We start from the raw sequence: 13894 nt of genomic DNA on the forward strand, positions 1-13894 counted from the left end.
GACTAATCAGATCATGCATCGATTGGACGTAAAACGTACAGCTTATTGCACCAGCAGCATCTGCTCTTATATAACTATTAGCTTACAGCTTTAAGTGTTTAAGGTATGTGCTAACTAAAAATAAAGACAAGGTGATACTTTATTAAATTTTAATGACATTTGCAGATTGTTTCGGTGAAGTTTAATAAACTCCTTGCTATCTAAAATATAACAGGACACCGGAGTAAATTCTCGAGCATCTCACACTTCTGATAATCAGCTGTCTGCTTGACGTTTATTCAGCTGTGTAAAAACTATAACTTTAATCTCAGCCAAACCGATTGACTCAGGAACAAATAAAATACTAAAAAAAAGCCAAACAATAACATTTTTAAGTTATCTAAGTGACTTATATATGTTTAACCTGAGTAGCGAAAGACAGCGGTGGGTTTGAAAACGATTTGCCGGGAGTCCGGTGTTCTCACGGGCTCTAGTGAGCCTTGCCCCCGGCTCGCTATCGAGCTAGTGGGTAACAGCCCAGATAGCAAGACAACATTGAATCTATGTTGATTTTTCATCCGAACCGTCGTATATGGTCGGGGTTGAAATGCCAATGTTGTAACAACATTGAAATACTGTGGTAAACCGACGGTCTTACTATAGAGACGTTGTAACGATGTTGATTCACCGTTGTTTTTTTGTCATTGATATTTGATCTATTTATAGTCGACCAGGTGACAACAACAACGTCGAGAAAACGTCTATTTATAGTTGACGATCATTCGGCTCCGGTCACCATCAAAAACCATCGATTTGTAGTTGAGCATTAAATTGCATTGCAACTGATCGGGTATAAAGTACCAGAGAAAGTAGATTTATTGTTCATTTGTTATCAATGACTTGGTCTAGTTCACCAGCTTTAAAAAATCGTGTCTACGTGCAATTTATGTATAGTTGACCGGGAAATTAAAGCAGCGATCACTTGGACTATTCCGCAGCACCCCTCTCACATTGGTACATCCCCCCCCCTCCCCAGGTATTCATTGTCTTCTACAGTAGAGCGGGACATTTGATTTACTCTCAGCGGAATTGACCGGAGAAGGCATCAGTTCATGCACTGCACTGGCCTGCACCATGATTAGTATAAGGTAAGAATGAATGATTTTTTTTTACTCGTTATTTCGTTATGTTTGCATTTGAAGAACAGTAAAAAACTCGTTAATGTTGTACATTAACGACTTTTTTACTGTTATTTACGTTGCTCCCACAAAATGTGGGAGCCCGAAATTGTGTCTACTTCTTACAATCCGGCAACAAATAAATTGCACTGCGAACAAAGTATATCAACAAATAAAACATTTTCGTTTCATAATTTCTTCGTTATATTCCCTTACAAAGCTAGCTTTAACGCTTCGAGGTTTCCTTTGTTCTTGCCGTCGCCTCGGCGCTTGACCCAGACTTTCGCTCTGTAGTTGCTTAGTACTACAAAAAATTCTAAATCTGTGATATATGATTGATAAACGTAAAGTTAACTGTATAAACGTGTTCAATGACTTTGTTACTTTTGATGATTGGAGAGCACTCGCTTCAATTCGCACACGAAAACTTTAGACTCAGTTTGAAAGCTCACGCAGCATGCGTGACTGTACGTTGTACGCGCACCTAACTTTACGTTGCACGCGTACATGACTTTCCGTTTGTGCCTTGAATAATGAATAAGGCTACGTCCACACGTACCAGCGTATTTTTGAAACCGCTGATTTTTCTATGCGTTTGCACCTTTTGTCCACACGTAATGTATGTCTGGCCGTACATTGTGTTTGTATTTCCAGGCACATTTCACGAAGCAGAACGCAGTCTTCAGAGATATCCACGTGAACGCTGTGATACGTCTGACCTTCAGTCCGAAGCTGAAACTCAGACCAGTCTTAAAAGAAAGCACAAGTAAAACCTTTATATTCACAAACATATCTTTGATTGTTAAGAATTTATGATCTTGTCTTTTATACATATCTGTGGTGCTTGCATACTGCAATATCACCACATAATATAGTCCAAAAAGTGGAAGTTTGTAAACTTTTTAAAAATGCAAAGCCGTGTACACTTGTGCACTTAAATTCATTGTATACTGCACCTTCTTGCACATCTCTGTTTCCTGTGTGTGTTGTTAGAAATCAAACTAACTTTAGGAAACAATATGCCAAAAGCATATTTACAATTACTTAAGACCGTTTTTAATTTCTTTTCTTTAGACCAAATCCCCTGTACACATATACGGACTCAGAGGATGAGCAGCCTACAAAAAAACGGTTTCCCCGGGCCCCTCGAGTGAAAATACCAGGTAATAAAATACTGTCTAGTGTCTGTGTACATATCTGTGTCTGACACAAGGAAACTTTTTTGACAAGTTGTCTGTATTCTTAAATACTTAAAAAATTATCTTTTTCTAAACAGCCCTCACCACTCCGCAGTCTGCCCCCCAGCCCACTGATAGCAACCATCATAATGCCCCACCCAGCTTCCGGCACCTTTCGCCACTCCGGCACAAACCAACACAGCTTTGCGATCTCGCCAGCATGCAGAGTCTGATGTCTTCCCTATAGATGGTATGCTTTTTAAAAAGCTTTAAAGCTGCATCACAATGTCATTGTACTCTTATCTAAAAAAAACAAAACAATTTATACTCCTGAATGTCATCTTGTTGTGATTTTTTTTTTCTGTAGATTCCAGAGACTCTGTGAGGCCACTATTACAAGGCAAGTTTGAAAATCTTGGAATTTCACAGTTTACATGGTATAACAAATATATGTGACAGGCAAAAACTAGTAAACACTTTTAGCAGTTACAAGAACTAACAAATGAATATCCAACAAAAGGGAATAGAAATACATTGCACTGCCAATACTTTGGTTTATTCTTTGTATGACTTGAAAACCAGGCTTTAGGGAAAACTAAATGACATGTTTCTATCATCAATTACATGAAGTAAACACACAAGCACTTGCATACACATTTAAGACATGAGACACGCTAATTCCATCTCATAAAATGTGTCTATAGGTGAGACGCTTTGCGTTGATTGGTGCTGCTGGACCACACTGGAGGTGCGAGTCCGCCGTGTAATGGTTTATGCCATTACAAAGGAGCTGGCCTCTGTACTCAACTGGGCAGGGAAAAAATACCAAGGACCAGACAAAGCAAAAAAGGGCATTTAAAGAGACAGCGCTGTGCAGATGCATATTTGGTAAGTTTTAACATTTATTGTAGTTTTATGAGCCTAAAGTGAACAATAAAGGGATCAATTGATGCGCTGGGTGCGTTTCACATTTCCTATGTCTGTTTTTTGCTATATTACTTTGTCTTTCTTAATAACAAGACTTTCATATCCGGTTAATCTGGAGATGGAGTCTTTGGTCTTCGGCTTGTTTTGTCCTTGGGTTGTACACTTTGTACAGCCCGAGGACCCATGTTTTCTTTTTTTTTTTTAAAGGATACACGGCACACCATGCTAAGACATATCACATTTTCAGCTTATAGCTCTTTGGGAATCAAATGCGGCAGTTTGCTGATTTCCGCCTGGTGACTTTCATGTTTATCAGCCTAGGAGTTTACATACTTTCTCACTGCTGAAGACAATTAACAAGAGCTTATTCATGTGCTCTAATTCCCTTTTTTTGTCTTTGTTTTTTGTGTGTGTGTCTATTTTTGTCCTAGATGGCCTGGCGCAGCAGGTAGGGGCGAACTCTATGTCTGAGTTGGTCTTTGCTCAAGCAGTCCAGAAATGGCTCAGATATGATCCAGATCGTACGGGTGGCACGCAGGACGCACATCATCCATCCCCATCCCGGAGTAAATAATAAAAAGTGACGTGAAACATAGAAATGTAAATAGGAAACTTTGTCTTTTAATAAAGTACTTTGCAAATGATACATGTCTATTGACCTTTTTTGTTTTTTTGTTTTTTTCAATAAAAAGCAACTGTGCGAAAGAGGTGGAAAATCAATACCATATCTCAACAGTGTTTCAATATCAGAATCTGACATTGTTTCAATGTCAACAGTGTTAGAAAATATAACGTCGAATCAATGTCAGGTTTCAACATTGATTCAACATCAAAACCTGACGTTGTTTCAATGTTAAAAATGGGTGCAAGAGTGACGTTGGGTCAACGTCACACTTCAACGTTGATTCAATGACGTCGCCTGATATTGACTCAACATTGTTTCAATGTTTCCTTGCTATCTGGGAGACGTCTCCGAAAACGTCGGAGAGCTTTTGAAAATATGTGGTGTCTTGATAAACTGAGCAGATATTTGAGGTTTACACAGTTACATTCTCGCCTGAAAATATGTTAAACGTTTATTTTGTGACCCAGAAAGAATAATAAGAGTAATATTAAAACTAACTAGCTGCCGCCATTGTTAGAAACTGAGCTGGGCTGCCTATGAATTCTGAGACAGAGCTACTTCTTCTTCGGGGTTTAACGGCAGCTGGCATCCTTGTACATGCAGTGCTGCCATCTTCTGTTTCAGTCCGTTATTACACTCTTAAATCCTACTACTTATTCCTGCGGCTTTTGTGATCTTACAAAGCTTCAAACGACGCGTCGACTATTAAATCAGTCGTCGACGATTTTGATAGTCGACGTAATCGTGACTAGTCGACTAATCGTGGCAGCCCTAATTTATATAGTGAGGAATTGACAAATAATAATAATAATAATAATGATAATAATAAAGATCATGAAATCCCATATTTGCATTCATTTTTTAACATAGAAAAATATCACATAAAAAACAGTTATTGCATATTTCTCTTTTTACTACAGAATTGGTTAATGATAATAATTCTCTCTTTTTTTTAATGAGGCTGATTATGAATGCAAAATGTTTCCCAGGAATCATTAAAGCAAAAAAAGTATTTTCCACACTTTTCACAGATTTTTACAAGATGCATGGTGATCCCGATGATCACAACAGAAAACTTTGTGTCAAATTATTAGCAAAGACTGTGCTACATTAAACTTGCCATAATGCATCTGTGCTAAGTTCAGACAAAGAACTTTACGTTCAAAGGGGGGAAAAAACCTATGAGTGCACACAGTCCCCTAATTCTCAGCAAAACCGTGGAACAGAGCCTACTGATAGTGTGAGTGGAGTCCCTTTCACCACAGATTCTTGGCAAAACCTCTCTTATGGCTTGGCATTTATGTTGTATTATTGAAAACATCTGCCCCACTTTGACCACTAATAAGTAGGTAAGCATAGAACTAAAACTCTCCTCTCTTTGCAGTAGATCCATTATTTTCTCATTCCTGTAATCAAACTTACAAAGAAACATCTGACAAAATGACGACTTGCTTTTAACTGCTTGTCACTGGGAGCACAAAATTAAAGAGTAGACTGAGTGGAGCTGACTGATTCTTGCAGATGCATGGTGGGAAAAAAACTGCGTTTAGTTTTGAAAATCACGCTGACCACACATCCTGGGAGTAAAAGTAGAATTGCTGCTTGCTTTTGCCATAGGTTTTACTACCGTAGGACCACCTACTAACAGGCTTAAATTAAACACACAAACACACAGACACACACACACATACAATTTCCTGTAAATTTCTTGACCACAATTTAAATATAAACGTGCCTACGGGGAGACTTTGGTATTTGTGATGTCACTGGGGTTTGAAGAATGTTTTTTTCTCCCCCAACTCATTTGATTCTGACCTGCAGATGTCAAAACACTCACTGCAGTTCCTCCTGATACATGCAGCCTTTTATAATGATTCCCCATGTTATTCTACACCCAGACCACAAGCTTGAAGGTTGAGCTATTTTCACACTGCAAGGTCTGGGGATTTGAACCCACATCCCTCCACTGTCCTCCCCAGGCAAACCTCACTGCATCCCTCAAAGAAAACCTTGTCCCAGGCATCAAATGGTGAATTTTACACATTTGAAGCCCAAATGAAGCACAACAGCTTTTCCTTTCAAGCAGCACTCAAAGCTTTCTTAATTAACACATAATTTTGGATAATCTTTCTACACTTTCTGCATTTTACTCTGCTGCCATTTGAAGCAGTCGTCATTCCTAATCTCCTATAATAGTTCAAAAAGCCACAGGATTACAGCTAAAGAGCCAGAAAAAAAAATCCTGGGAGATTAGGCAAGACAATTACAGATATAAATCTAAAGCTAGTAGTTGGTGTTATCAGTTTATCTCAACCCATGGTTTGAAGTTCACGCCACAATGCAAAAAGGAAGGAAAATGTCTCTTAAAAAGTGATTTCTGCTGAAATCTTGATGACTTTTTCAAGGAAAATACTTACATCTTTCATCAGAAAGCGCAAGTTAGGTTTTCTTTGAACTTAATGGCAAAATCTTGACAATATCTATAATTTTACTCAACATCACAGCAAACCCACTACCCAGATTTTAAATGACTTCCACACTACATAATTACAAACAGACAGATGTGGCTCTGGAGTTCAAATCAAATCCAAATGAAGTTAAGGTTAAAGCAATTCATCTGGCATTACAGGGAAAAAGAAAATCTCAAAACAAGCACATGCAAGGAGCACATATGTGCTTCTCAAGCCGTTAGTCTCCACCACACTGGGGAACTTAACTGAGGACTCTACTCTTTATTAAGGTAATAGGGTTATTTAATTTCTTCAGCTGTAATGTGATTGAACAGACATGTGCAACCTTCCAAAAGAGGTCAGCAAAAATCCACTACATGCAGGATGAGTCACATCCGGCACACCAGCATCATCAGGTATGCAGGTCAGCTCTCTTGTGCTGATGTACCCCTTAAACAGCACCTCAAGCATTTCACAGAATCCCAGTCAGGCATTCCTGATGGGCTTGTTAGAGTCCAGATTGAGTGCCAAAGTTTGCCCTAATGTGCAGACACAGGAACATGCGAGTGCAATAAGGCCGTGGTTATCAACTATTTATACCAGATTAAAATATAAATGTATATATAGTCCCATATGTCTAGTCAAGATAGTGCAAAATGTTTAATTAGGTTTTATCCCATTGTAGTTCGTACTGAAAATAGCATGCGCTCGGAGGTGCATGCGGACATGTGACACCAACCTTTCCTGTCACTACAACATGTCAGGATAGATTCTCGTCTGCGAGATCTCTGATGTTTGACTGATTGCTCTCCTCTGCATTGGCGCCTATAGCCATCTTGCTAAGTGTGCTGTAAGAGCTGGAACATAAACCCTAAGCAAACAAAATCTGCTGCTCGGCCCTCTGCAATTCTCAAAAGTAGCAATTCTGACATTTTGGGTTTTTTTTATCTAATTTGAGCTAGTGGATATTTATCAAAACCATGAAAAGTTGGGACATACCACATGGGTAATGTAACTACAGGGAACAGTCAACAATAGCTTTTGTGTTCTGAGCCAGGAAGTAAACGTTTTTAATTATGTGTTTCATTTACAAGGAGTATCGTTTGGAGGGCAAAGAATTTCATGTGACCACAATGCACTGGGGTTAAAGAGAAAATAATATGATTGGTTTGGCTGTGGAATTCCTCTCCAAACAATCAACTGGGAGAATGACAGCAACCACATGACGATACAGTGTGCTGGGGTCTGCAGGAAAATGGCGTTCTTCAGATAGCCATAAATATTGAAAAACACCCCAGGACCAGGTTTGCCTTCGAGCTCAGCCTTCGGAAAGCCACAGAGAAGACAAAGGAAACAAAGCTGAGGTTTTAAATGTAACCATCAACTTACAGTTCACAAAAAATGTCTTGCAACTGCTCCAAGAATGGTCCGTGATTTTAACATATCAGCGAAATATAGGCAAAACGGTCCCTTTTATTTATATATTTACTTATTATGGTGAAGTATGAACAGCATCAGTTGATTAGTTTAAGCTCTTATAATCAACAGTCACTCTCAAACAAGTCACCAATCACATTCAATCAACATAGCGTCTCGATGGACTCTTTACTTTCAAGCTTGTGTTCATCATGTTGCTGGTTATGCAGTTTACTTCCACAGTTCTTGGTAAACTTCACTGTTGATTGGTTTCTCCCTCCATACACACAGCCTTCTCTCGGTACGCCTCCCGTGTCTGATGGCGTCCTCCGCCTCGTACATTATATTTCAGCTCGGCAGCCATGAGGCGCTGCTCTGTGCAGCCTCTGGGGGATTTACTGCACTCCACATTGAACCTCTAGCTTCAGCTAGAATTCACTGGGGAGCTTCCTCACAAGCTGAAAGCCCCAAACTATTTTTAAGTGATAACGCCTTTGATAAATGTGCCTGTGACAGAAATCTTTTAATTAAAAAACCTTTAGCAGGTAGTGGAAAATCACACTATTGGAAATCAATAATAAAAGGCAAATAAAGCGGCACCTTTCAAACGCGTGATCCCATTTCAATTTCACGCATTCCGCTTGATTAGTTTCCTCCAGTTTTTAGCTATTAGTTATCTTGTAATAATAATCTGTAGCTAAACAAGACATTTTATTCGATATACAGAAGCTATTAGGGACGAGCTTATGGATTTGTATCTCTTATCTCTCTAACACACCCCTTTTACTGGGTGATTTGCATGACAAACATGGACTCTGTAATCCCTTTGTTACTCTGCTTTGGCATGAGGAGAATCACAATCTGGCTAACAGAGTAAACAATGAACCAAAAGCAACCAATGTCCTGTGCATGCGCTAAATGTTAATCAAATCTACAATATCATGCACACGCACACCTGCAGGCAATGTTCCCATGATAAACCACAGCACACCTTGATAAGTGCATACATGTCCCACACCCCACCCCTCTCACACATACATTAAACAAGAAATCTTCAGTGCAAAGCGTCTCACGAATGTTGATTTCGATGACAGGAATTCCTCCATTCGCATGGTCCTCAGGCATTCCCACCCAACACACTTTTCACTGTAGTATTTATATGCTTACCGTAATCTCACTAATTGCCTCACAGTTTACCAAAATTATGGTGACAGTCAGTGGTACCTCCAACCTGTGTTTTCACGTAAAAGTGGAAACAGCTGAGAGGTGAAAATAGATGAATTATAGTTGAGCTTCATTCCGGTGAACTTGACAAGCATTATGATTAGGACACATAATAAAGACATATAGTGTAATCACTGTGCAAGAGCTGCCGCTGGCTTTATTTGTAGGTTTTACTAATTTGTATGTTAATGTGATAATAATGTATCAAATTGGAAAGCTAAGTGTGAGTCTCCAATGCTCCTTGTGTGTCTGACAGCTCAGTCGTGCTCACTGCAGCGATCAAACACAAAAACTGAATGAAAACTAACATTGTAGACCATATCTAAGCAAAGCATTAGAGCCTACTACTAAAACTATTAACGTTCTGTTCAGAAATTTTAATGCCATCTGATTTTTATCCAAGAACAATGATTTAGCAGCTAGCCTAGTTAACACTGAAGTAAAATAGCATTTATACACGCTTATATATCAGGAAAAGGCAAGCCAGACTTTCTCACAGTAAATCCAGTTATCCACTCAAGCCCACCATTTATCCAGCAAAATCTGATTTGAGCGCTAATAGAATAGTTACAGCTCACCATTACAAACAAATAAAACTGCAGGCGTAAACTGTTATGATTAAGTGGATCCATGAGTACTCCATGATGTAAAGTGTTAATAAAAGTGTCCTGTCAATTTTTAAAGATCGGCTTTAATTAACCATCTGTGTCACCACTTTCCCCAGTCTACAAAATATAAGGGGCTGTGGTCAGGTGTGCAGATATGCCATTTAACTTTACAGATTTCAGCTTTTGCAAGAGAAGCGGTGCACATCCATTTCAAGCCCCCGGTTAAAAATGAGTCTCCAGCTAAAAGACATCCTACAGGCGATTTAAGGTTTAATTCTGGATTTAGGGATCTGGGATTTTTTTCACATGACTGCACTCAATCCACAGCTGTAGTACACAATGAAGTATGTGAACAAATATTAAAAACCCATGCTGTTTTATACAGATATTCCTCTGGCCCCCTGAGGATGAATCCTACTTAAATCTCCTATGTGGCTGTTGACTATTTTGCCATGAAATTCAATACTGAAAGTTCAAGTCCCCCTGAAGAATAACAGTATTGTCATTACAGACTCACAAAGCCACTCATACGGCTAAAGACTGACAGATTTGTTTCTGTACTCACCAGGAATCCTCTGCTTTGCCTTGATGATGGCCTCACATTTTTGCTTGGCTCTGTACAAAAACTCTAACTGCTCCTCTTTTGTCAGCACATCATCGGCGTAAACCTGCAAATCAGGGGGAAAGCCGCAGAGTTAACGGAAGGATATGGAAGTGGAAATAGGTATAGTGTGCAAAATAGATACTTTCAAACAAAATTTCCAACACCAAACATCTATTACAACTCAGCTACATGGCAGTTAAAATGACAAGAACAACATAAAAGTGTAAATATTTCGCTGCAGATGTAGACTCTCCTCTGGATCTGAAATGAGCATGAAAATCAGTTCAGACTTAGACATTAATTTCTTTTTACAGCTGCTTCAAAACTGTCAAACTGTCTGGAACCCTGCTCGTGGTGCTGTGGAGAAAAAATTAAATTCAGTTTCCTTCCTCCAAAATTCACCGGATATGAGTGACAGTAATACAGTGGATAAATATTAGAAAGTCCTGTACTTTGACCACATCAGTGAATTCATTGAAGAGTTCTCAGTCTTACTGTGATAAAGTGAAAGCTAAACTTCCCTGACTCAACAGCATCAGTTTCACTTGCAGCATGCAGGTTTATTCCAGTGGTAAACTGATTGACATGAGGAAAATTTTAACACTGACAAAAATGACATTTTATTCCCTGCAGCTTTTTTTTTTTTACCCCTTATATATTTTCAGCTTCTGAACGTTTTATATGAGGGTGACGTGGTAACTCAGGTGTGGTTTTCCAGTCAGGGAAACTTTTTCCATTCTAATAGGTCACACTGACTGACTTGCTGTTTGCCTGTGGATCACTTTCGGGCATTGACAAATGTGACTGTATTGAAAACGACAACATTCATTTTTAACAGAGCATGACAAGAAGAGTGGAAATGAAAAAACAGGCCGCCTAAACTAAAGGCTAGATCACCAGGATATTTAATGCTGTCATGTAGGCACTATCATTGTTCTCTGAGCCACACTGCAGCAAAACTATAAGACACACACCATGAGACATAAACTAACACGTATGCCGTACAGAGCGCCTGGAGGTGCGGCTAAAAAAAAACACACACACACACAGTCTTGTTTTTTTGGTCCAGTGATCCAGAGCAAATAGTGCAAATTAAAGACAGACGTTTACTCAGAGCAGCTGACTCCCTGGCTGCAGTTGCATCTGTCGGGTTTCAGACACAAATTACATGTCTGGATGTGAAGAAATCGAATTTTGCTTCTATGAAAGCAAGAAGCAGAACACTTCAAATAGTAACGAGTAATTATTTTACCAATGAGCAAGAGACAGCAGGGAGAACAAGGTAAATCTATGCATAAATAATTCACCTTTTTAAACATTTATTGCAGTCATTTTGGATCTAGAATATATATTTTTTAAACGTGACACAATGGAATATATAACCATAGATAGATAGCTGCAGATGCAAAGTAAAGGCGGTGTGGAGACTTGCTTGTCGAATCTCATTGTGATATAATGATTATGCCTGATTCTATCTCTAAATATAAGTAATATAATTGATTTTCTCTTGTTTCCCTGAAAAATCTTATTTGAATCTCTCCAATATTTGTTAATTTGTTCAGACAGATGTTAACTAAATAATTTGTGTACCTTATTTTTAAGGTATGCTTGTTATACTGCTCATTAACCTGAATATCTAATCAGTCAATCACATGGCACCAACTCGGTGTGTTTAACCAAGTAGCCATTATCAATTGAGCATGAGAATGTGAAAGAAAGGTGATTTCAGTGAATTTGAATGTGCCAGATGGGCTGGCCTGGTTATTTCAGAACCTGCTGATCTCTACAGGAAATATCCATGGGCGGCAGTTCTCTGTTGACGTCAGAGATCAGAGGAGAATGGCCAGACTACTTTGAGCTGATAGAAGACAGCAGCAACTCAAATGACTACTTGTTACAAGCAAGGTATGCAGAAGAGCATCTTCGAATGCACAACATGTTAAAGCTTGAAGCAGATGGGTACAGCACCAGAAGACTGCACTGGGTACAACTCCTGTCAGCTAGAAACAGGATACCGAGGCTATAATTCACACTGGCTCACCAAGATTGGACAACAGAAGATTGGAAAAACATTACCTGGTCTGATGTGTCACATGAAACAACATGAAAGCTGATGTTTGCATTCTAATATTTGTGTTCAAGCCTCTAGCTAAAGATAAAGACATCTTATGGAAAATATGTTTTAGTAATAGACTTTTACTCTATCTTAAACTCTTTTTTTGTGAATATAGAAATACTGGAAGTGAGCTTACTCATTCTGCAACAGTATTTTATATTGTATTCTTCTTATTTATAATTTAGTACAGCCAATTGCGGTGGTGTTTATTTAAAGTATATGAAATGCTGAAATTTTACAGCAGTAACAGCAGTATAAATGTTGAGAACCAACCATAAAAATGACAGTACCAAAACACTACAGTACTGAAATAAATTACAAAAATTTTACACTGGTTCCTGAGTACAACATTTAAGAGAATGTACTTATTTACTATAACAGTTACTATAGTAGATGTACAGTCTACTAAGAAGCATTTATAGTTTTGCAGTTGGCAATGCACCTCAGTATAGCAACCAACTGTTGTATAAGCTTTTTCAAGACTTTTTCCGCCGTCTCTTGTGCCTGTTCATAATGAGAAATAAATAAATAAGTACAGATAGGAACAAAGACATGTATACTTTGTTTCTAACAGAAGTACGCAACTTCACGAGGTTTAAATTTAACTGTAAATACCAAGCCGTTGTGGGTTTGCTCCATACAAACCCACAATACCTCAATCCATCAATATTTTCACTACTTTCAGCCCTAAAAAAAGGATGTCCAGTCTGAGAACTGAATAAGGTTACAGAATGAAGACGTTTATGGCTTTGCACAGTAAACAACCACAGATGGAATAACATTTTACCGCAGGCGAACAAGGATAGATACTACCTGTTTACTGTACTAACTAAGCCAATATAGAATATTCCGCTGACAGCTTCTGAGACGTTCACACTATTTTCATCTAAAAAGCTGCCTAGTGTTACTTTAGGTAATGACCAATAGGTAATCAGAAACAGTGAATTTGGAAGCTATTCTGGTAAGAATAACACCACTATCATTACTCTCTCTATTTGCGGACAGGTGACAAATTAAAGGAAAAACACTGAATGTCTAACCTCTACATTAAGGGGACTGTTATGCTGCAGAAGGCGTTATCATGATCAGCTTTATCTTGAGATCATATATTTCTTTTCCGATACGAGCGATCACTTCCTGCATATTTATTAAGGTGCAGTGGCATTTCCAGTCACCAGGTTTTAAGGTAGTTATAGCCTTATGGGAGAATTTGTACTGGCAGATAATTTTCCTCACCACCACCGTAAAACACCAAATGAGGGCTCTTTGGGGAGAAGAGATCTTGAGATTTGGAGAATAAGTGACAAGGCTAGCTGAAGCTGCATAATGTATTTTCACCATTTAAATAATTGCATGCATCATGCTGATATATGTTGAATTTTTCCACACACTTCAAATCAGTGTGAAATGTCCGCTAGTTTATTACTTTGAAATCGCAGGGTTACAATTTCTCTAAGTTATTTCTGCCATTTGAGTGAGACTGCTGTTCCAGCACATTAAGAACAAACATCCCAGCCTTTATAGCGGTGTTTAAGCCCCCGTGAAACAGTAAACCAAAATGAGGCATGGAGTTTCAGCTTTCTGTCTTA

General features: G+C 38.6%; 1 protein-coding gene and 1 long non-coding RNA gene across 2 annotated transcripts in view; one reads left to right on the forward strand and one right to left on the reverse strand.

Moving 5' to 3' along the window:
- pth1r (parathyroid hormone 1 receptor) overlaps window positions 1–13894 on the reverse strand; it is a 54243-nt gene that overhangs the window by 18282 nt on the left and 22067 nt on the right. The window contains exon 2 of the mRNA XM_063462522.1: window positions 10151–10253. Coding sequence (XP_063318592.1) covers window positions 10151–10253 — 103 coding nt within the window. The remainder of the gene's footprint in view (window positions 1–10150; window positions 10254–13894) is intronic.
- LOC134617419 (uncharacterized) lies at window positions 1019–3906 on the forward strand. Its single transcript, XR_010091528.2, has 7 exons — window positions 1019–1127; window positions 1812–1923; window positions 2232–2320; window positions 2434–2585; window positions 2703–2735; window positions 3040–3223; window positions 3694–3906. It is a non-coding gene; the product is annotated as an uncharacterized LOC134617419 (long non-coding RNA).

The sequence above is a fragment of the Pelmatolapia mariae genome, linkage group LG18 (assembly GCF_036321145.2).
Source record: "Pelmatolapia mariae isolate MD_Pm_ZW linkage group LG18, Pm_UMD_F_2, whole genome shotgun sequence".
Taxonomy (NCBI): Eukaryota; Metazoa; Chordata; class Actinopteri; order Cichliformes; family Cichlidae; genus Pelmatolapia; species Pelmatolapia mariae.